This window comes from Ixodes scapularis, unplaced genomic scaffold (assembly GCF_016920785.2).
Source record: "Ixodes scapularis isolate PalLabHiFi unplaced genomic scaffold, ASM1692078v2 PGA_scaffold6__148_contigs__length_123643588, whole genome shotgun sequence".
Classification (NCBI taxonomy): Eukaryota; Metazoa; Arthropoda; class Arachnida; order Ixodida; family Ixodidae; genus Ixodes; species Ixodes scapularis.
Genome location: NW_024609881.1, coordinates 29,794,041 through 29,821,224, shown reverse-complemented (window position 1 = coordinate 29,821,224; position 27,184 = coordinate 29,794,041). Strand labels below are relative to the sequence as shown.

General features: G+C 47.0%; 1 protein-coding gene across 2 annotated transcripts; it reads right to left on the bottom strand.

Moving 5' to 3' along the window:
• Positions 1-587: 587 nt before the first annotated feature.
• Positions 588-27,184, bottom strand: LOC120837780 (serine/threonine-protein kinase 19). 2 transcript variants are annotated; one of them, XM_042294417.1, is made up of 6 exons: positions 26,743-27,184; positions 26,465-26,667; positions 19,505-19,634; positions 16,449-16,545; positions 14,686-14,848; positions 588-687 (listed from the first exon to the last, which is right to left on the bottom strand). In XM_042294417.1, exons 1-6 carry the CDS (start codon positions 26,834-26,836, stop codon positions 679-681), a joined length of 696 nt encoding a protein of 231 aa, XP_042150351.1. In that variant the 5' UTR covers positions 26,837-27,184; the 3' UTR covers positions 588-678. The 2 variants fall into 2 exon arrangements, with proteins under 2 accessions (XP_042150351.1, XP_040063299.1); XM_040207365.1 differs by lacking the exon at positions 588-687 and adding an exon at positions 10,628-11,296.

Genomic DNA, 27,184 nt, shown 5'->3' with positions numbered 1-27,184 from the left:
TTTTTAGAATGGCGCTAAAATCATAAGAATGGTTTTGTTGCAGTCCCTACCGTGTTAAGGGAGGCATTGTAGAAAAGATGGGCAAAAACATGTGATAGAGTCGAGATTTTCTCAAAAACTATAATAGATAGGAAAACAGTGAGCTTACATTTATGCTTAGCACAATAAGCTATACTCGGCGTGAGAATTTAATATAAATTGGATGAGAGACGACAGAAAAATGATCAAGACCAAGGTCTCCCCTTAAGACGGGGATGAACTGAGCTAGTTTGTTATACATTGGGAAGAACCAGCTGTAACATACAGCTGGTTCTTTCCTGTAACATACAGTTACAGGAACATTCATACAGATGAGAAGAGACAGAAAAATGTGTGAACAACCACTGGGCTACCAACTTTTTTAATCATAAAGAACTTCTTCAACTAGTTTTTTTTTCCTTGTTTTTGTTTTACAACTTTGCCTCCTTCTCGTATTTATAATTATTAAAAGGGCTGTAGCCTTGCAGGAATATTTTCTTTCTGTCGTAAAGCAAAACTGATGGGGGACTAATGCAATTTTCTTTCTTCTCCTCTGTGGTCAGGGCCTCCAACATCTCTTGCGCGAGCTTGTTTCTGTGGTGTCCTAGAGGGTGACTTGATTGAGCTTGGCCTTGCACGTGCGTTCACGACAGTGGGCGGCTAAGTGTCCTGTCGTTGTCAAGTCAAAAAGACAAATGTCGGTCATGACCCCGCAGCACAGAAAAAAACACGAAAACCTTTTGCAGTAGTCCATTGTATTCATGGTATCACCCACAAATTAAAAAAGATTGCAAGCCAATAAGATGTACAAGTGGTGTGCTCGGCACCGAATATAGCCTATTCTATGTGCCGCAGGGCGAACCAGGCACGAGGCAACGTGAAAAATGTATGTGGCACAAATCATAGGACGAAATACGCCCCGTCTGATGTGGAAGTGATCTGCAACATTCCCTTAACATGCGGCCGTCGCTACATTGGAGAAACGGGACGGTGCATCAACGAAAGAACACGGGAACATGCAAATAATCTTAAAAGCTCGACAACAGGACACCTAGCCACCCATTGTTGTCAATGCACGTGCAATGCAGAGTCTTGGGACGCCACAGAAACGAGCTCGCATGGGGCCCTGGCCACAGGAGAGAAGAAAATTGCATTAGTTCCCCATCAATTTTGCTATACAACAGAGAGAAAATATTCCTGCGAGGCTACAGCCCTTTTAATAATTAGAAATACGAGGGGGGGGCACACAGTTTGTGTTACAGAAACAAATAAAGCAGAAGAAACAGAAAGACAAAACTAGTTAAGAAGTTTATCATTAAAACAGTTGATAACCCAGCGGTTGTTTGCGCATTTCTCTTTTTCCACTAATCTGTATGGATGTTCCTGTAATTGTATGTTCAGCTGGTTCTTCCCAACCTCCTCCCTCCCCTTAAAAGCCGACAAGCAGCCAGAGAGGAGGAAACCCTTCCTCAATTCCTTGTTTCCGTTCGGGCAGAAGACGATTCTGTATGTTGACTTTTAAGAGAAAATAGACCGATCTCACCAGCCAGTTTGACTACGCCACCGCTGCCGCAATGCATCTAGGGAACTTTAGTCTTTCTGCACATGCAACAGCCTCGCTGGAGCTCTGCGCATGAGGAGCACCAGACGGCACAAGCCCCCTCGTGCACTACAGCCCGCCTCCTGTGAACTAAAGTTATGGCGGCGTCACGCATGCGCTGAACGCTTAGTGAGATCGGTCTATTGCAGTTGAGAGCTCGTATACCCCCCTTAAACTACCGACTCGACATAAATTTTGTGCAACGAGCAGATGTGGCGGAACCGGCACAAAACGACTGTACTATTACTCTATAAAGCGGCTGAAATAACTCGCCCGGCACTAGCTCGGCATCGTCCAACTAAAGGCGTGCTTGTTGGCATTTACATATCACGTCTTCCTGCCGACACTCTGGGCTAGGAATTGTCTCCTTTGTTTGGCAGAGGTCGCATGCAACAACCGTCTAGTCGCCGATGGCCCAAGAAATGCAGGGCACACAGTTCTGGGCGTACCGCAGTCGCCCCGCAGCCGGCGAGATGGCTGCACTGGCCGATGCCGAAGAACGAGCGGCGAAGTGAGAGGCGCGAACGTCGCAAGCCACGCCCTGAAGTTCTTGGGCTGTCGGCGACTACGGTGTCTTTCATGAGCACCACGACCATATCTTGTCCGACAGACGAAGTTGTACTCTTATCGCGCCGACGTGCGTCGCATCAAACCCGTGTTTGTACGAACATATCTCTCTCACCCTCTAGTCTTGTTGGGACATGTTGCGTCGCGCATACTCAGCATCTCGGACGAGTTTTCGTTTTCACTGAGCGTGTGTGTCGAGACACCTTCGCGTTGCACAATTTACGTCGGCTTTTGAGTTTGTACCATTCTCTTTGTCGTTCGTGCGAGTGACGACGTGTTTGCGTTTGTGTACATTACGAGAAGCAGGGTCTTTCATCAGCCTGAATTGTTATGGAACGCTAACAGATACTGCAGCTGATACAGCTGCGCTCGATGCAGTTGTTGATGCAGCTGCGGCTGACACAGCTCCACTTATGAGCGTCTCGGAAAATTGCGCACAACCGGAGACCCTCTGTTTATATTCCAGGTTTGCAACATTGTTGCTGTACTAGTTCTTTTTAGTAAGGCATTTTAGTACCGAGCTTGGAAAGTTCATGCAGAAAATTCCATACAAAGTGGCAGAAACGGAAGAGCTGGCAGTTAGACGAGCCAGAAAAATCAGTGCCTGCACTTAAGGGGCTCAAAGCTTTACTGAAGGTACGCCCGAGAGTCGCGCTTGTGGTACCATCTTTCGACGGGCATGGCAAGCACTTGGTCGAAAGCAGGCAATGCCATTGTCTGCTCGCTGCATTTTTCGGGAGACGGCGCGAGAGGCCAGACTCTCGAGTGATTTGGCCTATGTCCAAGTCCGTCGTCACAGTGATGTTCTAAATTTTCGCACGAACGTAACTTGTGAAAAACTTTAGTTTCTTGAAGTAGAATCCATCACCAAAATCTATGTTTGCCAGAAATTTCAACCTTTCTCTACTTGGTTTCAACTATTTTGTGCTACATTGTTGAGGCTAGCTTAGCTTTCACAGTGCTGTAGCCCCACACGACTAAGAGAGCATGTAGCTTTTGTCTTGCGCCTCATTTGCACGTCCTCTGGTGCGAAGGGGGTGCTAAATAAAGCCACGCGCTTGCGCAAGTAGTCGGAGCTGTGCGGAAGCTACACAGCACTCTAATAGTTGTCGCTGAGCACAAGTGCAGGCATGGGCTTTTACGGCTCGGCACATTTCACTACCAGCTTCTCCACTTATGCCCTTCTACAGATTGGAGTTGTATGATTCGTAATCCTTCTCAGCTTGTATTTTTTCATGTCGTTTAGTGCTTGAACATCCGAACCAAACTCGAGACCAGATCGTGCAGGCGACCGGAACCAACGCTCGTGCTCGTGTGTTGGACGATTTAGAAGTTTTCGCTTTCGGAAAGCTGCACACGTAAACAATTTTTGATGTTCATCATGAGCACAGTTGTGCTGTGTCTCTGGGAACAAAGGCAAAAAGTATACCAATCAAAGTTCTAGTCATCTACAGTGTTCTTTCTTGTGGCACGGGTGTCCTCCCCCCCCCCCCTCCCCCTCCTTTCCGTCTCCACTTCCTGTATGTCTGCCAGTCCAGTCCAATTCACGTTTGTAGCCACACAGGCAAAAATCAGTCGAGCTGAAGTTGGATTATGGAACCGATTGCAGCCGGAAATTAGTGTTAATCCAGATGAATCCAACTGAATCCAGCTTGGACCAGTTCCAAAATTCAGCTCTAGGTGGATTGAAGTCCTCATTGAGCCCTTCACTCCCTGCACATCTGGAATGGATTGGATTCAGCCTTCACCCCAGATCATCTCGGGTTCTAGTGCCCTAGGTATTTTTCTGGTTACAACCCCTCTAGTCATTACCCGAGGCAATGACAACACTAGATTCTATGGCAACCATATTTTTTTTTCCCCACAGGCTGCGAATGCAGAAACGTCGGGGACAGTTTTCCTCGCGCTCTGTCATGCCTGTAACTTTTTAAACATTTTAAAATCAATGATTCATATGCCAACTCTACATTCTTGTCCATCGTTTTCAAAACCAACCATACCTTCTCGGTGTGAAGAACACAGCTTTGCTGTCGTCTGGTAACTACAGCAGACAACACCACAGCTGTGTTGTCGTCCGCTAGCAGACGGCTAGTGATGCATAACATTTTCTCTTCACTCTAAGGGAATAACAGCTGGAAGCAATATACAGCTAATTTGATCTCACTTTTCGTTGAAAAGCTTGCGGTAATGTGAAGGATAATCAAATGTCACCAGAATCAACCTGTTGCCATCACCTTGGTATGATAAAGCCAAGTGAGGGAAATGCTGCACATAAGGTTTTTCTCCAAAATCTGCATGCAAGGAAAATGCTGCACGTAAGGTTTTTCTCCAAAACCTGCGAAAAAAATTTCGCGTGTAATGATTTTCTTTAAAATTTGGATGTGCATCTTCTATACCCACAGACAGGGCCAGCCTTGCAAAGGCACCTCTTGCGTTCGTCATAGAAAAATTCAAGCGAGCTTCGTGTCTTCGCTAGTCACTAAGTAAGTCACGCTTAGAGTGTCGACACTCCGTTCCACTCAGTTGTTTTGTGGGCGGTGCCATTTTGCTGCCCACTGCAGAGCGGGCCGAAGCGGCAATAATTACGACTTGAAAATGCGACGTCCCAAGCTCCATACATGGTGTCGGGGAAGCTCAGGCAATGTCGTTCTGCTGTCGCAGACCGTTTTAACATTTACGAAGGGCGGAAAAGCGGTTTTTGCGATCTCAGACGAAGCTTAGGATAACTGGCAACAATGATTTCCGGCGACAAGATGGCCAAAGTGTTGTCACTTTGAAGCTTATTCGGTGGCTCTGGTGTTTGCCAATATGTAAGATCTCGACTGTCGACGAGTCTGACCAGTTGTGTGACAGAGTGACTAGAGAGTTTGTAGTCAAGCGAAAACTGGAAAACTGGAGTATGGTTTTGTAAAAGCTGCAGTGACCCCCCCCCCCCCTCCTTCCTGCACCGGAGAAAATTTTTTCCTTACTTGTTTTTGGAGTAGGGAAAGCATGAAAATCAGTCTTTGGACTGCACAGGTCGTTTGATGCGGTTGACAGTAACCGCTGTGCAATGGTGGTAAGCCCCGATTTACGGGTGTAACCGCTCCCCCCCTTCCTCCCCCCCCCCCCCCGACAAACCTGCCCTGCAGCAATAAACTGTTCCTTGTTCAAGGGGGGAAGAAAAATGGAGTAAAATAGTCTGCTTTTAGACCCTGCGCCTTGTCTTTCTTCGCACGCTGTCCCCCCTTTGCAAGGGGGGACATGTTTTCTACAGTCACGGCATTTGGTGCACCGAAAGTGAAGGTTTTCCTCCAATTCCGATCCACTTTGGGACGTCTTTTTGCGGAAGGGAAAATCTACCCTCCCACTTCCGTCCTGAAGGACTTTGAACGGGCTCATCACACGTGAGTCCGGACGGCCACTCGCAAGGTCTGCTGTTCGTCGACGAGGCCTCCGCCATTGTTGTCGGTCCCCAACATCCCGAAAGCAAGAAAGGGGAGGAGATGAGGAGGAAAGCCGTGTTGCTTGCACAATTGATGTCGTCACTGAAAACGTATGCGTGCGTCGCAACGTCCACGTTTTTCGGGAGGCGTACGCCTTTTTTTCGCCGAGCACGCCATTTGCTGCGTCCTCCTTGGATAGCCCTTAAGGCAGGTTCACACGTTTGCATTTGTCTGCAACTGACCGAGTTGTTATCGTTTGAGACTGCCTGCTATGAGAGAACTGAGGGAACACACTGGAGACATCTATCAAAGAGCCCCTGAACACAGCCGTATATCGGGAGAGTCTGGCCAGTGGGCATGGCGACGAAGGCGCTGGAGAGGGGAAAAGTGAAAAAGGGGCAAGAGCGCCGAAGGAGCGAGAGAGGAAGGAAAGAGCAAAGATGGAATGACCGCCATTCTGACGCAGCACAACCCCGGCACAGAGCACTGTTGAGGCTTTGCGTCATCTGCTACGGGTGGACTTCTTTCTCGCCCGAATAAAAGTTTGCAGTCAAACGTTGAGAAAACTTCATTCGTTAGCTTTTTAACCCACCCAGGAATAACACTGTCATTTTCTTGCCAGAGCAAGCGAAATAAAAGGAAAGGAGCAAAATTCAAATGTTGATCCCATGCATTCCACCGGGCGAACGAACGAAAATGGTGGTCCTTCCCGCACAGCTGGGAGCAGCCTAGAGTTCACGCGCATGCGCTCGCGCCTCTCACTCCATGTCGCGGGCTGATTGACTCGCTCAAGAGGGGGACGTTATGGTGGCGAGATCATAAATCGGCCTAACTCTTCAATATATGGCTCTGCCCTGGAACACTCACAGTCTTCGTATAACTTAAGTTGGCAACTGTCAGTTTGATAAGGCTCCCCCCCCTCCCTAATTTAAAACCTTATTAAAAGTACAGTTCAACCACTCCTATCATTAAAAGCCCAACACTGAAGATTTGCGATTGTAGCTCGTTCATGAAGTCATTTACGAGGCGACAGCTTTATGCAGGAACTCTGCACGAACCTTGCTTGCTCGTGCTGGCGTCGGTCGCACCGTAGCAAGGCCATGAGAGAGTATTGGCAACGAAGAGCAGCCGTTGGTTGGACGTCATAGCTCGTGCAACCAGGAGCGTCGTGCAGAGTGGTAAGCAGTGCACTAACATTCCTTTCCCCCTCACCGCTCTCCTGCTGGACAAATGGGCTGCAAACTAGAGTAGGAACTGCACACGAGTACCGTAGAGTAATCTATGGGTGTTCCGAGCAGACTTTTTGCCGTAAAACGAGCCGGCAAAACCGGCGCTTGCCTATAGAAAGCTCAAACTTTCACCGAACGTGCACCGTGCAGGTCAGTCTTACCGCGCACAATTTCGAGGCACGGTTCTCTTCTCGTAAAAAGACTGCGGCAGAAATCTTGCCAACGTCAACGCTGGGCATGTTGCAGACGACCAAGTTAGCGACGCCGTTTACACGAGGTGCCATCTCGAGGTAGGCGCAGCAAGCAGATGACGCACTCTGTCGTCTGCCCGCCGCGCCTGTCGGGAGATGAAGTCTCCAGTTAATAGTGTCGCTCACTTGGTCGTCTGCGAATGCGTCCAACCTCTACTTTGGCAGGCTTTTTGCTCCAACCTTTCTATGGAAAGAGAACCGAGCCTCGAAATTTCACGCAATAAAACAGACCTGCTCAGTGCACGGTTGATGAAAGTTCGAGCTCTCTATGTGCGAGCACAATGTTTTCCGGCCCGTGTTCCGGCAGAAGCTCTGCTTGGGACACCCTTTAGTAGGCGCGGAGGCCTTTTAGGAAAAATGCTGCCATGCATCCCAAGAGAACAGGTGCAAGGATGAAAAAGTCCTCTGCACATTCGCAATTCCTCTGCCACGTGTCGCATTGCATGTCACTCAAACATGCTATTGCACTGTCATGTTATTTGACAGATTGTCTAAAGGCTCGTTGCCTCAGACCGCCTAGGACCCATTGCATTACATCTTGCGATCTTTTACGACGGGCAGCCATAAAGCACTAGCGATTTCCATACATTTTTTTTTGCACATTAGTTAATTATTGTTGGTTCAAAAAACTCTACAATGTCATAATCTCATAGATGGTACAAACATTTGATCTTGCAAATATTAAAACAAAACATTCGCTCCGGTGAAATGCAATTCTAGTGACACCTCACAAATGGCACCGGCGTAGTCTCTTGCCGTAAGACGTCGCAAAAGTTTGACAAAGTTCAACGTTTAAACTACGTTGCCCGGCTTCTACAAAGAGATTTAGAATCTTGAGAAACAAAAAGAAAATGTAAAAATTGATTTAGTCTATAAAATCATTACTGACTTTCATTAGTAATGTAAACCAACGATGCAATACGTCCAACAAATATTGCACTTGTCGTCTGCCAGGTGGTGTCAACTTGGTTTCAAATTTTTTCGCATGCGAGCAAAAGTCTAACTTTAGTTGAATTTCACGTTAGAGGTTTGAGGAAGTTGAGCTCAATCCCACTCGAACCTCGGCAGGTTCGAGACGTCCTTAGTCGTACTGCACCTGGCTGCAAGGAGATGCAAGTGCGCAAACCAGCCTTAAAGGGGCACTGACACATCAAAATCATATTTTTTTTTTTTATTATCCGAAACGATTGAAAACGATGCCGGGACATTACCCTCAAAATTTGAAATTTGGGAATTCAGTATTTGTGAAGTAAAAAAACAATTTCCAAATGCCGAATTCGAAGTTCCCGCGCGATCGGCGCCGGTGCCTTGACGTCAAAAATTGCGGAGTCCTGAGAGTCCACTTCCTTTCACCACTCCCTGCTGTTGCCATGGCGACCCAAAGCGAGGAGAAAAGGAGCGGGCGCCGGCGTTGCGGCGGACCGGTTTTGAGCGGTGTCGCCTGTTTTCCGTTGGAGGATACAAATCCAGGAGACGGCACCACAACGAACTCCCGATTTTTGGTATTTCAAAAAGAAGGGCCGTAGTGCGTTCGTAATTGCGTTAAAAAACATGTTTTAGGATTGCCGTAATTAAATGTTATAGAGATGTCGCCTACAAAGCTTCTAAATTTCGTGATTCTTGACGTCACCGATCAAAAGAAGCGAGGAGGCGAGAGGCGGGAAAATCAAACGCCAAAAATAAAAAGGTGCGTGCGCGCGCGGGAAAATTTTTTTGCGCGATGCGGTTTTTTTTGCGTGTCTATGACTGCAACTTGCATCGTTTTAGACAATGAAAATAAATACGACCTTTGGGGTGTCAGTGCCCCTTTAAGCTGGGCAGCCCTTGGTTGAAACGTGACGGTTGCATCTCCGCTACGGAGCGAAGGTTTGGTCAGTACGGAACGCACACCAATGCAATCCTTCGTCGTGCGCCACGCAGTAACGGCGACACAAATGTGTATCACTAAGCCGCCTGTTTACGCCAAGACCTGCGGGAGCGAAAATGAGTGGGCAGCCAAGGTGTGTTATCAGTATAGAGTTTATTTACAGCTTTGTCACATCATATTTACAGCAGTTCTGTTCAGGGGCCGTAGCGGCATGCCACGAAATTCGACGTACCACGCCGGGGGATAAGCATGCGCGGTATTCCGACGAGCGTTTTGTCCAAATAATATGCGAAGAAACAAAACAACAACAACAAAAATAACCTACGGAGACTCGCCGTACCGATCAGTCTCGTCTCCCAGTCGAAGCTTGCGTAGAGTGACTCAGCAAAGTTCGCTAGGTGGAGGTAACCATGGTTTCTTTTTTTTTTTTTATATTACACAAAGGCTAACTAGGGTCTGCTATACACACTGCACACACAAAAAAACAATCTTTTTGTAGCTTCTCGCGCGAGTTAGGTCGTCCCAATCCTGCAAACGCTTCCTAAAGCCATGGACATTACTGCATCTCCCCAATGCCTTGTGGTCAATTTAGTATCTTTCATGCCTGAAAGCAGTCTAGTAGCTTTACATACCTATTTTGTGCGAAAATAACTCCTCTACTTGTCGTCGCATTCACTCCAGCGCAACAAGCCCGCCAATGACGGGGCTGTTCGGACATCCACTGCTAGCCCAAGCCAGTTCCAAATGCTCCAGTTCTTCTATGTTCTGTGAAATCCACTGCAGATACCCTCGCATATTTAAGCCCTTCAAGTCGTAAAAGCACGTCAGAATAACTTCCAGGCTAAAGAAATCGTAGGTGGCTCGTTTAGGAAGCCCACATGTGCTTCCCGATAATTGAGGGCTGAAAAACAATGCCCAAACACCTTTCTACAGAGTATCGGAGCATAAATATGCTATTACTGCTGCCACTTGGATATGCCATACACACACACACACACACATATACTACTATATTCCAGTAAGACACCTCAAGGTTGTTCCCTAGACCAGGAGATGTTTCTGTCACTCCCCCAAAATATATATATATCTTCTCTCCAACATGCTCCCCAAAACTTTGAAGCAGTCTCTAGATCATTTCTCACTAGGGTTAGGCAAGTGCCTAACTTGTTGCTCGAGCTTGAGGGCAACAGCAGCTCGCTCCCAAGCTTCAGTGCAACCTTAGATGTTGTACATTACTCAAGGCAAAGTCCTCGAGCGTCTGCCGTTTCAACTCGCTTGCTAGGAATACAGCCAACACGATGGCACTTTGCTGACTCTTTGATGTGGACCGAGAACCCAAAACCAGCCCAGTTTCACGTGAAACACGTAAAGAAGCCAAGGTTTGTCACACTTCCGCAGAGCTTACATGGGGGCACCATGTAAGCCCATGGCCTTGGGAGATCTACCAAGCACATTGCTTGTTCCCGAACTTGCAAGGTGGTGTCCTGGAGTGGAATATCTTCTTTCCGACCCTCCAGAAATGAAGGTATCCTCAAGACTTAACGTGTAGACCAGGTACACCGTCCCGAAGAGAGCGTGTTCACCGAGCTCCACAGGGACCATTCCACGTATCAGATCCAGTTTGTCCAGAAGAGGATAGACTGTCTTCAACGTGGCCCCCCCGCCCCCCCTCCCCCCCCCAAAGTTGGGGAAGCCTTCCGAGGACCATTACGTAGATCAGCGGCCACTGTCCGACCAGGTTCGTTTCAGGACACGTGATAATGCTTCTTGCACACAAGCTTTCCCGAGTCGAGGAAATCTTTGCAAACCATCCAGACGAATAACCTTGCTGTTTAGGCCCAATACCATCTCCAAAAATGGTTAGGACTCCCTCCATGCCAGTTCTCCAAGGTTAAACAAGTCTTCAAGAACCATTCACCATCTCGGCCCGAGACACCTCCAGGAGCAGGTAGAACTCCTTCCCCCATCGGCTCTTGAGTTGTACAAGTCCTCAAGAACCGTTCTGCCGATTGATCTTGTCGCCTCGGCTTGAGGTGTCTCAAGAAGCGGGTAGAAGCCTTTCCACGTCGGCTCCCTAAAGTTAAATGAGTCTTCGAAGACAATTCTCACTGTCTTGGCCCGAGGACGTCTCCGTTGGTAGGCAGACCCCGACGCGAAGACACTTCCGAGGGTCGAACGAGTCTCCGAGGACCGTTCCCAAGACTACAGTCTCACTCCCTGAGCCTAAGGATGTCCCCGGAGGTAGTCTTGACGCAGGCGACCAGGCCGCTTCCGATGGCGTCGTAGACGTAGTAGGCCGTGCCCAGTTTGGTGCTGCGAGGAAGCCGGGAGCTCTCCACCTTTGTCGGAGAAGAGAGGTGGAGCGGGGACCGAGGGAACGACGCCTTCATTACCATGAGCGATTCATGTTTTTCATGTCACTTCAGTGCCACACAACTCTCTCATGCGTACTTAGTCGCGCGGGATTGTAATAGCTTTATGCAGGACCGTGTGCCACGGTACTATACTGCTCGCCTTGTCGGACACCACACGCACGTCCAAGCACAGTTCCGCCTCGCTAAGCTGATGTAACCATTGCGGAGCGCAACTTTGTCTGTTTCTTGCACAGGGATTGCGACGATGTTCGAACACAGAGTTCTTACTGGCCCATTGAAAAAAATAGTGGGTAGACATCAACGCATTTAGCATTAAGGTTTACCCACTGTCCTTTCAATCAAAACCAATCGGAGCTCAGCATCATTCTGACGTCGCCGCAATTCCTGCGCAAGAAGCATACGACTTGCTCTCCGCATAGACCCTTTCCGAAAGTGCGGGCCCCCCAGTGACTGGTGCACGCATCATCCGAGGATGCCACGTTTGGGGCATGCACTACAAGCATGTATTGGACGCGGGCACTTTGTCGCTGCTTGACACGCACTTGGGTCTAAATGTATTCGACACGATTGCTCCGTCGGTGCTCAGAGTGAGCTCGAATTCAATACCAGGCTTCGCGCAGGATATCATGCCCAAAACGTGGCGACCGTCGGAGTTGCTTGATGAACTTTTGAGAAGGGTCTATTGTATTCGGTTCCTTGTCTATAGATTACTAGTATTATTACACGTGTCACGATTTCTCAAACTGGACACCCGAGAATCCAGGGGTTCCCTGGGCTTGCCAAATTTCTCGAACCGTCACTGCCCCTAAGTAAGATTCCAGTGTAAGCACCATGTTAAAAATATCTGAGCTGCCCTTCAATGTGCAACAATGTGTAAAACGCTCCTTAGCATGCGCAGTACTCTTTACAAGGTTTGTAGGCATCTGCGTTGCTTTGCTTTACCAATGTCCAGACCGGCGATCAATCGAGAGATTGATTGCCACAGATAAAACAAGTTTCGATTCGACAACCCCTGCACTAGCTCATGCGCATTTCCCCTTCTTTTTCCTGCCGTGGTCGTGGGTGCTCGCGCAAACTTTTTTAACTCTTTGCGGCGACTTACACTTTTAATCCCGCAAGTCGGTATGCCCGGCCAATGCGTTATCAACATTAACGACAAATTACAAAAAAGATGAGTTGATTGCACTGATTCATATAAAAACAGTAATGAAGAAATGACTGTCGGCCCCTTTACATACAATTAGGCTCGAATTTCCGCACTTTACAGAAAGGAAATTTTTATTTCGAAGTTTTTGAAGTCTTATTTACGTGACTGGTATATGCCACAAAACACTCCCACGATGGGTCACAGGCACCATATCTGTCGTGTTGAAGTGAAATGTCCTTTCTCCAACTCTAGAGGAGTGAAACAGACTTCCGAGAATGTGTGTCTGTTCATGTTTGGTTCAGTACATTTCGTTCAACCACACAAAATAAACTGGCATACAACCTCTCCAGCTATGGACTTCCCAAAAAAGTAAGTCGTACCACGACTGGGCATGAGTAGCTTTCCTTATGGCCTTTGCTCTTGCATACCTCTCTATGCTACCCTTCCTAGTACTGCCTAAGCCACCCTCGACACCCGTTCCAATCACTGAGATTGAAAATCTCTGCCAATGTACTCGTCTTAAACGACTGAAGTATGCCCACTGAAGTATTTTAGGCTCGCCGTAAAGGAAAGCTTGTTTATAGAAAATTTGTTTTTTTTTAAGAAGAAGAGGAGAGGTGTTTCGCGCAATTCTCTGCAGGCAGCTGGCATCACGGCCTTTAAGTCTAGCTACCGTATTTACTCGCACAATGAATGCACTCGCGTAATGAACGCACCCCCCAGGTCGGCTCCCGAAATTTCGACTTTTTTTTTTCACTCGCGAATTAAACGCACCCCCAACTCGGAAGTCAAAATTTTGAACCCCCCCCCTTTTCCCCATGCGTGCGAAATGGACACACTTTTTTATCCTGGTGCAGCGAGGTCGCGAATGCACGGGCAGCGTGGGCGAACAAAACGCCTTGCAAAAGGCGGGCAAAGAGATAAGAAGTTACATTGATTTTTTTTTAGATAAAAGGTCCGTTCATTATGGGAGTAAATACGGACGCAAGAATTTTACTTCGCGTAATGAATGCCCCCCCCCCAACTTTGCATCAATTTTTCGGCGAAAAAGTGTGTTCATTCTGCGAGTAAATATGGTAATCTGGAAATCCCTTTGATTCAACTGCGGAGCAAAGAGGCCCACTCGGTGAGGTGCTTCCTTAGAGGGAGTTAAGGCGCTGTAGGAGGGATCGGAGCCCTCTATACTGGGAGGGCTTGGCAATCCTTTGAAAGCGCCAACGATCCGGCAACCACAGCTGGGAGTCTGGCAACTGGCAAACCAGATCTCGGCAACACCATCTTGGGGTACGGAATTTACGACCCACTCTGAATTGGGCACGTCAAAAATACAGCGACCCGTCGCCGTAACAAAAGTGTATCTCGCTGATTTCAGCGTCTCTGGCACTGTACATGTTATCAACAGCTCAAACTTGCTTATTTGCTGCAATATCTCAGAATCTTACGATCTTTCATTTATTCCTCTTTTGTCAAACGTGAATATTTGATACTTTGTGTTTAAATTAACCACCACCAATATTCGGTGCAGGGACGGGCGCCATTTAGCGGAGAGGCGCTGCGAACCCGTGCGCCTCTGTAAATTATCTGTAAATTTTGTGTTTGGAGGACGATAAAAAATTACTGTTGCTTAGACCTGGCAATGAAATGCAGGTATAACAAGATGCTGGCATACAAGAAATTGCATTCTTAAAACAAATTCTAACCGCGAATACGGACTAGCATACACAGAGTTGTGTGACGTCGAAAGTCCGCTTGTCCTCGAGGGCAGCAGGTTCCCCCAATCGGCCAAACTCTCTCAGTATTCACCTTTTCCACAGAATCGCAGCCAGATTGAATGTCGTCACTCCTGGTAAGCGTTAAAACGCTGTTTTGATCTCTCCATGCCGCTGAAAAGTGTTCACGAAAAATGCACGATTGTCGCACATTCTCATTTTGCCTGACCTACATTTTCTCGTATATTCCAGCTAGAAATGCCTTATTATTTTTCGTCTTGCATACTGGATATGGAACCCATGTGACTGAAAACGAAAGGCAACGAAAAATGTCTACAAAAGGCCTTTGCGAGGGCCGAGGTTGCAGCGACCCCATCGAGCTGTGGTGCCGGGGAGAAACTACTCCCCATATGAGGGCGTTTAGGAAGTGTGCCTCTTCACTCTAGCCCCACTGTGGTCACACCTACCAAAAAGAACAAACAAAACAAACATATCACCTCCGTGCGCGGAAGCTCGTGGTGTTTGGACCGTCTGAGCATCTGGAGGAGGGCTGTCCGTCCGCGGATCAGGGTCCTGGCAAACCCTGTGGACCCTGGGACGCCGATCCACCACCGACTGGGCTCGTTGCGGGGTGTCAAGAGGCCCGCACGGACCAGCTCGCTGCGTTGAACGGGGTACGCAAAAAGAAACGTGTAATTAATAAATTGACTTTTTTTTTTTTCAGCAGTTGGCACATGTAAGCGAAAACCAATTCCCATTTTAAGTCATCTGAATGAAACCACAGCAGCAATCGAAAAATGTTTTATACTTTTGTTTCCACTCCCGATGCTTAAAGGGATAGTACTACAATGAAACTTCAGCGCTTATTTTTTGGTCTATACGTGTTCACATCGGACACACCAATATCGCGTTACAAAGGACACAAAAAGAAATTTTAAATAAACGATTAGTAAAAAGCACCCGGTAGATGTCGCTAAAGCCTCGTTTGTAATACCCGTCTAGGAAACTTGACAGGTAGTGACGATAACTGTCTCGCCTAGAACTATACATGCTTTGAACCTGACGTCATCCCGACACTTCTACGGCCAGCACAAGAGAAGGGAGGAGCGAGGAACTCCCCACTCAACGGGACTCTCCTTTGTGTGTCCCAGACGTCGCCATTCTCCCTCTACAAGATTATAGTAGATTAACCCGTCACTCAAAATTCACTCGCAAGCAGCTTTGCAGTTAGGTGCTGTGGTCCGATCGCTGGTGCGCTTCAATCGCTCCGGTGGCTGAAACGGCTAGGGCATCCTGACGACGTCAGCCTCGCCACAGCTTTGCTCACCAAGAGACAGACTATGTCACGATTGCGCCAGATGTGATGTGCTCTCCGCTGGCTGCTCTGCAAACGCTTGCCAGAGTGGGCCGTTTATAACTATAAAAACAGCCATCAAGCTCAAAATACAAACGTGCGATTGCCATTTACTGATCTTGGGGATCATATTCAGCCTATTTCTGAACACGACGAATATATTTCAAATATTGTTGAAGTATCCCTTTAAAGCTACCTCTTGTTTCCTATATCGAACGGTCGACCACAGCAAGTTAAGAGTATAAACCAAAACGCAATATAACTGAATGTTGATTTCTACGTTGGACACTTTTTGGTTGTAACCGAGAAAATGACATCGGGACCAGATTGTTTATTGAAAGATTTGTAAACGCATGAAATTGAGTCGTCCGCTGCACTGCTTCCGAGCGACGTTTACTCGTTAAATTAAAAATAATTAAACTCAATTCTGCGCATTATGAGGCCTCTGCAACGAACCGAGGATAAATGTAGACCAACCGAGGAGCTTAGAGCAAAACCGAAGCGGTTCTGTAGTTCAGAAAAAACAACAACTTGAATCGTCTTCATTTGGCCTCCAGATTACGAATATAAAAATTATATTTCAGATTGATGCACCCAGTGGCCACGACGGCACTTTCAAAATAGCGTCAAAGTTCCTCCTTCCTGCAGCGTTCCGTGCGAAGAGGAAGCCATGGCTTATTATATGGAGATCTCAACATATCCGCGCGCGCGCGTTCCGCAAGCCTTACCTGAGCAGTCAAAAGCGCCAAACGCGTTTTCTCACGAGCGGCACGTAGGAAACAGCTGAAACTTCCGGGTAAGACATCACACCCAGCAGTCGGTTTGTCGGTCGGTAAGCGGTCGCAAGTGTGTGAATCGGTCTTTCCGGCGCGAGACGTTTTGTAACCCAACGCAACTGCGATTCACCTGATGTCTGCCTCTTGAAACTCCAGCTGCCGGGTCAGGAACGCGTGGCTGTAGCTCAGGTCCCAGAGCGGCGTCACCACTTTGTCGACGAAGCTTTCTGCAGCGACACGAGCCGAGAAAAAAAAGAAAGTTAGCCCTTCGGTGCCACGCCCAGGTACACTCGGGCGCGCCCCTGTGCAGTTTCGGTTTGCTCCCCTGCCGCTCCCAACAGGGCTGCACATTTTCTTACAAGTGTAGCGCAATGTATCAGCAAGCGAAGAAAACAATGCTTTCTCTTGTAATGTCACTTTTTGATGGTACGTGAAAATGTTGGTTTAGGCGACTCTTATTTACTTTGCTGTTACGGAATGGCGAATATATGTAGTTCAACCTCGCGGTTCGTGGCGAACTCCGAGATCTGGAAATTACTGTACCCGTTTTCACCTCGAAAAAAAGCAAGTTTTGCGCATTGTCCATACGTGGCGCAAAGTAGCTTTTACGAGATTTGGTTGTCCGAGGAAAAAGCGAAGCTTTTGGCATTTGGAACGTGCACGTCTCAATAAGATAACATACATCTAATCTAAAATTCATCTTTGGATATCTTATTTGCATAAGGGGGTAAATTAGAAATACTCCTCGAGGACTTTTTTACTACAGTCCTCGAGGTAAAAACGGGTATAAAGAACTCTATAATCGATGACTGCAAAAAAAAAAAAAGGAAGTCACAGTTTTGAATTAAAAAAAAAGTCCAAGTAAGTCTGCCTGAAAGAGTGACTTCGGGGTGCAAAGTCGAGGTGCCGCCACACAGCGCCGTGTCTCGACAAGTGTGATACTAGAAAAATTGTCCCACTCCGGAGGCACGCAGACTTCTTGCCCATAGAACTATGCATCTTCGATAAACAAAACCTTCTTCACAAAGCATGGTTTGACGTCACCGAAATGAAAATTCGTTCGGCACGTGGGAACAAAACTTGGCACTCGTAAAGATCTCGGCCGGCAACGAGCCTACGGCGACGACGACTCAAACGGACAACGCAAGGCGTGTTTCTTTCAAATACCCGGCCTTCGGTGTGCACCCGTTGCCTTTTGCTGTGTTTTGGTTGCGAGCGCACGCTCGGGCCTCGCGAGATCCCAAAGTTTCGTAGAAGGTAGGAACCTCACACTTGAGGTGGGACAACTGAAGGAGCTCTTTGCTACTGCGCTCATCCTGTTCGTAACTATCACAAATCGCTAGGAAAGTCCATTGCATACGTCAAACGTTCTTGCATCACAAACTTTTATATCATCGTTTAGCAGCACGTCTAGCTTGCTTAGGCAGACACCCACATTCACAGCCCTCTTCCTCGGATAAATTAATGCGTGGCACGTGTACACCTGAAATGATAAACCTGGCGATCTCCCAGAATTTTTCAACCCACTCCTCCTCTTTACCCCTCTGGTAACATGACCTGCCCATTAACCGATCGGCGTCGAGCAACTCGTTCCTCTACCACCTGTCGTCAACCAATCGGTGTCAAGCCTCGCAGTCGCGCTTTTATCCAGGCTTCACTTTTGGGCGTCACAAAACACTGAACACCTTGCCAAAGAATGTTTCACATTAAATAAAAAATAAAGAGATTCTGCAATCCTTCGCGGGACTACTTGCAGGTTTGTGACAAAACTCACTGGGGGAGAGGAGGAGGGTCAGGGTCACTGTAACATACTATTAAAGGAAAGTTTCCCCATATTTGCATCATATTGAGAGCTAGAAGCAAATGAAATATAAAGTGTTTTCAACACCAGCGCTTGCACAAGGTCAACCAGAAAAATATCCACCTGCACGCGGCTATCTCGAATTTTTGTCGAAGTTGCACCTTGGTGCATTTTACCCTATGAAATTTCGAGGCATAGCTTCTCTCCTGTAAACGTTGGGAGCAACACCCACGCCATGGTCAATGGTGTATAGATATGCAGACAATTCTGTTAACTGAGGGAGTTAACTGAGGGATCATTCTTGTGGCACCGTCTCACGATAGGCACCGCGAGCAGACAATGCGCTCCGCAGGGATAGAGACGGGACGGGCGGAAAATTGTGAGTGCCGTCGAAGGATATGGTTTTGCAACATTTTAATTTTTGTTAATCGTGTTTCCTGCTTCCCTGGCCCATCAACAGTGAAACCAGCAAAAAAGGTAAGAAATGTTTGGCAAGGTCTTTCTTCGGAGTTTAGGCCGAACCGCATGTAAGCGACTTAACGAGTGACAGAGATTTCTCACTGTCGCTTGTCACATCGTGTTGCTTGGCTTTTGGATTTATGTAAAATGTCGCCCATCGTCTTGGTCGCTGGCTCCCGTTGCGCCGCACGCCCGACCAAGCGACAGCGAAGTGGGTCGCCGTCTCTTGTCTTGTCACTCGCCAAATCGCTTGCATGCAGTTCATACTTAACAAACTCGGACAAAGGCGCAGCCAACTTTGTAGTATTACGATGCTCGCAAGAGAGCTTCTGTTTCAAATACTGATATGACAGATCACTCACATTTGCCAACGAGAGACATCACATACGAAAGTCTCCGGTAGGCCAAGGTTGATAAAGGTATGTAACCAGCAGAAACACTGAAAATCCACAATGATAACAGCGATGCTTCCCACAATGGCACACAAATTAACACTGTTTCTGCTGAGTTATGCCCACACCAGCAAACAACTGTGACAATGCAAAGGGATATTCCTACTTTCTGCTCGTCTCGAAAAATGTCACTTCTGTGGTTCTAAGCTGGCACAGTAGAGGAAACACTTGCAGAAGATGAACTGCTAGCATGGCAGAAGAACCACTATAAGATAGACGAAGCCAAATAAAGGCTACCCATGTTCGAGTGGTTGGGCTACGCTTTTGATACACTGCACACAAGCCTCTTTGTATTCCTAACGAGCGTGTTGGTACGATGTACTAGATAACAGAAAGTATAAAACAGAGAGAGGACGAAATGTACTCGTCTGTGTTTTGTCCTCTCTCTGTTTTATACTTTATGTTATCTAGTACAAGCCTCTTTGAGTCCACTTAGGAAGAAAATGGCCTTGCTGTAGACAGTCGTGCACTTGCCAATGAGAAGGCTGTGGCTGACGCGCTGTCTGACGTAGCTCACGTAGTCCTCCGTGAAGACAATGGCCAGCTCAGCCTCGTGGGGAGCCAGGCAGAATGTGCGTACCATTCCTTGTTCCATCATCATGTCCTAGAAAAGATAAGGAAAACGAGCAATTTAACCTCGAGGCATAAACAGAACGATGACGACACCTTTGACGTAGCGATGACAGGGCCCGTTTTATTTGCCATTCACGCAGCCCATTGAACACAAAGACATTTAACAGATGTCTAAACACACTTTCATTTCATTTCATTTATTATACTCTCAGGGCCCAAAGGCATTACAGAGAGGAGTGGAATTATATACATCAATATAAGGTGAACAATAAAAACAAAATGCAAAATATAAACAAAACACAAGGTACAGAATCGCTATGGAACGTTGTTAAGAACATCAGTTATGGCGGTTTTAAAATCAGCAGCGTCAGTAAGTGAGACTACGGATGCAGGAAGGCGGTTCCAGTCGACGGAGGTCAGAGGTAGAAAGGAGGCATAAAAGGTGGAAGTGATGCAGTAGGGGATTCCTACTTTTAGTAGATGATCGGTGCGCGGCGACATGTATGATGGTTCTGAAAATAATGAGGCTCGAAGTGCTGGGTTAGAGTGATAAATTTTGTGAAATAAGCAGAGGCGAGCTATTTTTCTACGAAAGGAGAGGTTGGGCAAATGTAGAGAAGCTTTCATGGAGGTGACGCTGGCTGTACGGTGATAGTTAGAAAGTATCAAACGTGCGGAGCGATTTTGAATGGATTCAATGGATGATGCTAGGGATATGCCAGGGTTCCAGATAGAGCTTGCATACTCAAGTTTGGAGTGCACTAAAGTTTTATATAGGAGAAGTTTAAGTGAAACAGGGGCAAGGGAAAAGTTTCTTCTGAGATAGCCTAATAAGCGATTAGCGTTGTTAGTGATATATTCGACATGGATGTTCCAGGAGAGATCGTTAGTTATATGAACACCGAGATATTTATAGGTTGACACAGAAAGCAAGGTGGAGTTATTAATACAGTAGGAGGGACAAGTGTTATTTTTGACGGGACACTCTCATAGATTTACATTTAAAGGTGTTAAGTTCCATAAGCCAATTATCGCACCAGCGGGTGACGTTGTTAATATCGGTCTGAAGAGCAGATATGTCAGAGTCGTTAATGATTTCCTTATAAACTACAGTCATCAGCGAATAGGCTAATAGAAGAGCATACATGCGTGGGAAGATCGTTAATATATATAAGAAATAGAAGTGGACCTGTTACGGAACCTTGAGGAACACCGGACTTGACAGGTGAGGTTGAAGAATTAGTTCCATTAGCGTGAACAAATTGGTAACGGTCTGATAGAAACGATTCTATTCAAGCAATTATATTAAGATCCATGTTAAGTTTACGAAGTTTATGAAGAAGCAGCGCGTGAGGAACCTTGTCGAAAGCTTTTGAGAAATCAAGAAATATGCAGTCAGTCCTGGAACCCCGGTCAAGTGTTACGTGAAGGTCATGAGTAAAGGTTAGGAGTTGAGTTTCACATGAATAAAACCTTCGAAATCCATGTTGCGCCGAGTTAAAAAAAGAATTTGAGTCTAGAAAATTGAAAATGTTAGTGTAAATGATGTGCTCAAGGATTTTACAAGGAATGCTCATTAAAGAAATGGGACGAAAGTTTAAAGGGTTATGCTTATCGCCATCTTTGGTGTGGTCACTCTGGGTGAAAAAAGCCTTGTTAGAGCACCTGTCTGGCAACAGTGGGCATGCCTTAGCAGACCGGATGAATGAACAGAAATTATTTTAGTTGAGCTAAAGAACAAGTTCCGAAGAGATAGAAGATAAGATGACAACTTATTCATCATCACTCAATATATAAAAGTGTTACGCATGAGTAAGAAATTGTTATGGATAGCATTCCTAGACATTCAAGGAGTGCATGACAGTGCGAGTCAGAAAAAACTCTGGGCACAGCTGAGAGAATGATTTAGATGCACATTTGATTAGGCTTTTACAACAGTAACCCCCGCTCCATCACTGCCAATGGCAAATTTGTACAAAACAGCAAGCGTTGATTACACAACTGTGGGGCAAGTGACATCCCTATTCTGTTGTCAACACAGGTCTGTGGATCACCCCTACTTTTCATAATTCACTTAAGAAAAATGGAGAAAAGACTAGAGGAAAGTAAACTAGGCTTCAATGTGTAGTACATGGAGGGAGGGAAAACAGTGAGGCAGAAATTGCCAGGCCTAATTTACGCAGATGATATTGTACTTATAGCACATAACCAAGAAGAGTTGCAGAAATTGATTGGAATCTGTGGCGCAGAAAGGGACGCTCTCAGGTTTAAATTCAGCATAACACAATCTGGAATTAGGTTAACATATGGGAACGTTATGGCGCACCATGGAATGGCGCATTATGAATCAACGAAGGAAAGAGATACCTCGAGGAATGTGAGAGACATATAACCGGTGAAGGGAAAAGGGATTCGGCCATTATGAAACACAGGGCAGTCTTATGCATGAGTTCTGAAGTTCAGGCAAGACTGGAGATAGGACAAAGGTCCATTGGCAGGATAGCTCTAGGGGCATATGGGAACGCTCCAGACGAGGGAGTGCAGGGTGATATGAGCTGGCCATTGTTTGAGAGCAGAGAGGCAGTGAGTAAAATAAATTTTGACCAACAACTAACAGACATGGAGGACATGCGGTGGCCGCATAAAATCTATAAATAATAAACTCCTGCAGACGGGCAATGGGATGAAGCAAACACATTCAATGGAAAAGGCAGTTAAGGAGGCAGAGAGACGGATGCGGGAGGATAAAATGCAGTCAAAGTGAGCTTTAATGATTTATAGGTCACAAAAGCAAGAAATAAAGGAAGGCTTATTCGATAATTCAAGACAGAGCGCTCTACTGTTTGAGGCGAGGACGGGAGTCTTAAGGACAAAAACGTATAGGGCCAGACTTGAAGACACAGATACAATGTGTGCACTATGTAAGGAGGAGACGAAAGCAATTGAGTATGTCATTCTAAAATCCAAGGAGCTTCGTCCTGCCCTTCCCAAAGGGGCGGCAGACATACTGGTGGCCCCCGGTTTCGCTGGATAAGGTGGAAGGGTGGATTATAGAAGAGTAGAAGCAAGCAATGAAGGGGAGGTTGGAGTGCTAGTGGAAATTACCAAGGGCAAATTTAACAAATTGGGACTCCCTCCCGCGTGGCACTGGCCCCAAGTCCCCTGTACCCCAATGGGTCTGGTGTTAGTTAACGCCGACAAGGTTTGACCAGAGGAAAATTGACGACTCCCTCGCCAGGGGAAGGAGGCGGGGGTGATGTTTTCTTTTGCCCAATCTCACACAAATCTGCCTGGCGATCATCTTCATGGCCTGGTGATAGAGTAACGCATTGGCTTGAAAAGGGAAATTAGGTTTTTGTTATTGTTTCTAGGCTAGGTGGTGCAAGCTGCCGCTCGGTATTAAAGGGGGCCCTGCGATCATATTTAAGCGTCTACCTTTTTTACGGTTTCCACGTCTCTTCGGGTTCGGGCAAGCCAGCGGGCACAGAGAGAGTAACTAAATATCAGTGTGTCATATTTTAACCGGAAGACGCGGAAACCTCCTCCACTTACGAAGGCGACCCACGTTGCTGAAAGCACGCAATATGCGACGTCTTTGGTCCTGGGGTTACTAGCGGTCAGAGCCGCTAAAAGCTTTTTATTTTTAGTCGAGATACAAAATATAAAGGTCGCGAACCGTTTCAATTATCTATGAAAGTAGTTTTAGTTCAGCAATTTAGATCAGAAAAGAAACAAATGCAGTTTATAAAGTACGGAAACAAGAAAAGACCCTTCGACAAACCTGCCACCAAGCGGCGGAAAAAACGGTGCAAACTAGAAAGGGCTAGTGGGATGAGGCTCCGACGAACGGCGAGCGTAGCAAGTTCCCGGATGTACATGGCGGCGCTGAGGTCGTAAACCGGCTCAAGGATCCGACCGGTTTCGAGCGTTCCGAAGGCTTTCGGCGTGGGCTTGGCTGGCGATTTGGCCATTTGGCGGTATGGCAGAGCGAAGTGGCTCCCGCTCTGAACTGATCTTTACCCCGTGTTTGCTGTCGTTTGTGGCCAATGAATTGTTATGCCTAATCAGTCTTCAATCACGCAGCAAATGCAATGCGAGCCGTCCTGGCCACCCACTTCATACAGCCTATCCAACACGTGCTTTAGTGGCGCCATCTCGAGCCGTCGACACGGAGTGCGGCAGCCGTAACCGCTCGATGAGCTCACTAGCCCTCCTCTAGTTCACGGCCACTCAAGCCAGGACCTACGACGTCATGAAGGAGGTTATTTTTTGCTTGTTTTTTTTCATTCTAATTTGCCTATAACTTTTATAATAAAGCGAAATTTGAGAGAAGAAAAGTTTCTTTAAGTTACTATGTTCAGTGCGCTCAGGTTAGGTGCAAGTTAAAAACCAGTCAAAAAGCTGTTGCAGCCATACTGAAAAGGCAGCAACATCTTTTGAAGAACACTGACAGCTCCTCTCATTGAACGAATGTAGTCCATCATTCAGAGCTCGCTGCGTGCGTATTTTGTTTCAGTTGTTTTTGCTTTTCGAGGCCCCACGTCGCCATTTTCGCTCCATTCGCCAGCTGCACCAGCCTTAGTGAATAATTTAGGATTTTGCTCGTTCTGCTAAGATTCTTTTACGCAGGATATTCCGATTTCGTTATGCCGTGTAGAGGGTAAAGGCTCCCAGCCGTGCCTTTACAGCAATAGGGATCAAATGTTAGTGGATCGTTTTCGCGCAACTATTACGACACACTGCGCACGCCAAGGACAGGTATCGTTAAAAGGGGAAACTTATTTTATTATCTAGACAACAGGAATCTCCGCTTAACATGAACTAAATGCAAACATTACAAGCAGAGGCTCCTTACGTTTGATCACGCCTCGACTGCGTGAACGCTCGTGCAGCGGGAGCCCGAGTCAAAGCTGTCCGCTCACGTTTGTAGCCTCTTTGGTTGGTCTACGTTAAGGTGAGACAAAGTACAGTAGCTTTGAAAAGAATGCTTCAGTTGTGAAAAAAAAAAAAAAATGAAAGCCGTTTACAACTCCCTGTAACGCCGAATTGGAGTGCAGCTCTTGAGGAGGAGGGAAGGGTACTGAGTGGAGGGTATATTTCTCCTCCCTCGTGATCCTGCCTGCTACTTCTGAACGAAAGGGCTCCGGTTCGAAGCCGGCCGAGGAGCAAGAGATAAGAGTCTTTTAAAATCATTTTTCAGAGTAAGGAAAATTCGGATCCGTCCCCTCTGCTCATGCTCCCCTCCTTTCTCTTCCTCCCCTCACAGGGGTCACGTGATCTCAGGGGGAGGGGGGGGGGGGGAGGGGTCACGTGACCTGGATGGGAGTCACGTGACCTAGGGGGGGGGACGCCGCTCAAGCCGGAAACGGGCGCCTAAGAGCTGCGCTCTAACACAGCAATCGCTTCGTGCTTACATGTCACGTCTTGCCTCTCTTACGAAGCGATGAAAAAAAAACTAGTGTTTGATCTCCCTTCTTTGCGTCTGGGGCGTACGTACAGAAAAACAATGCCTTCAATTGTACCAAAGTCACTCTGTAACTTACAAGAGTTTGCTGCTGCATGTAGTCGGTGGCTTTGCTTGTGCAGGAGCGAAACAAAGCCTCGCTTTGGTAGCAGAGTAGCCTAGACCGTGCTCGCATCGCGTGCCCATTTTTGCCCTAGTTCACGTTTTCCAGACCATCAAGTCATTCTGCTGATATCTGTAGTCTCTGTAGTCAATTAGGCTTGCGTCAGAACTTGCGACAGAAATGCAATCGCGAAACACGAAAACTAATGAAAACAACTTTCCGCCCCATTGGATTCAAGCGGGAGTGTCTGCTAGCTTGAAGCGATCCAGGCAGCACCACCGTCGACGCGCGAGGGCGAAAGAGAAAAAAGAGGGGGAGAAGTCGCTACCTTTCAGTATGGAGGGATCTTACTCGGTATAAAGGATACAGCCATTATTATCCATCCATCCATCAAGTGAAAGATGTCCCAATTGGTAAAAAAGCACAAGAGCAACACTAATCGGTAAAAGTTCACAGGTCGCAACTGAATCGCATGCAACCTTCATCGTGTTGTGTCGTGGATTGGTGCTATCTCAGTTTTCAAAGTTTCTCAGTCAATCAGTCAAGTTATCAGTGCCTTATCTAAAAATACAAATGGAGAGGTAATTTTGATGTTCACTACAACTTTCCATGTCCACTGACATAGCAAGCATCCTCATAACGACATCTACTAGATGTCTAAAAGATGTCCTGGCAAGAGGTACATGATGTCCTGTAGTCATCTTGGCAAGATGTTATAGACCTGAGCAACTTGCAACGTCTTGTAGCAGTCTTTTAGCTCAACTAATGCGCTATCATACATCTGGAAGATGTCTTCGGTACGTCATGACCATCGGCTAAATGTCTAGAAATGATTATTTACAACTTGGCAAGACATTATATAGTTCCAGACATTTTCCAATGTCTTGTAGCCACTTTCCAGCTCAACTAATGCACCATCATACATATGGAGGACATCTCTAGACTTCTTGACCATCTACTAGACATCTAGGACAAAGGGATATAAAATGTCTCGTATCCGTCTGCTGGTTTTTCGTCTAGAGCACGTCTTAGATGTCCTTAAGACCCCTGAAGTACGGGGGTCCAAAAGACCACCAGACACATCTGGATGATGTCTTTTAGGCACTTTGACCGTCAACTAGACGTCTAAATATTGTTATTGAGAGGCTCGAGGAGGGATATAAAACGACTTTTCGCCGTCCGCTTCTTTTGGTCCACAGGACGTCCTCGAAGATGCCCGTGAGATGTGTGAAACAGTGGTTTGATAGACCACTTCTACGGGATACGTAGTACGTGCGGGGGACTGGACGCTTACCAAGGCCTTCTCGACATCCGATCTGGTCTGGACCATGGCGTAGAGTTGGTGCTTCATCACGATGGGCGGAAATCCGGGCGAAAATTTGTCCGTTGGGAAAATGGATCGAAGCAACTGGAGTGCCGACTTGGTCTCGTTGCAGACGTCGGGGAAGCGACGGTTCCTGCCGATCTCGACGTGTAGTGTAAGCAGCAGCGCGGCGTCTGCGAGTTTAAACCACGAATCGGATGTCAGGGTACGCAAACTACAGAGGTGACGAGGCTTGAGGCTTGACCTACCTTGAGCGGTGGCCCTGCAGTCCCGCTTGGACACTGGCTCCGTTGTCGTGCAGCACATTCTTTTTCTGGCCCGCACGAAGCGTTTCTGACTCATGTCTAGACAAAAACCGACACCGAAGCGTCTCGCGGTTGTCACCCTTTGTCTTTGTATCTTTCTGCGCCGGAGTGATTCCCCGTTCACGATTGTGTGGGTTGGTGGAGAGATCGGAGGCTTGTGTAACTACTCGCACAATGTTGTTGCCTTGGTTTGTTTTGCTTTGTTTGGGTTTTTTCGGCGTTAGGTCGTATCGAGATACGGCAGTTTTCAATATAAATGAGCTGCGCTCACTCCCAAGTTGAACAGCTTCGAGGTTTGCCGACTAATTTCGAAAGAAAAACGACACAGAGAACGTTAATGAGAAATTTGAGAAGTCTTCTGCGGCGCGAGCTGACGCCATTTTGA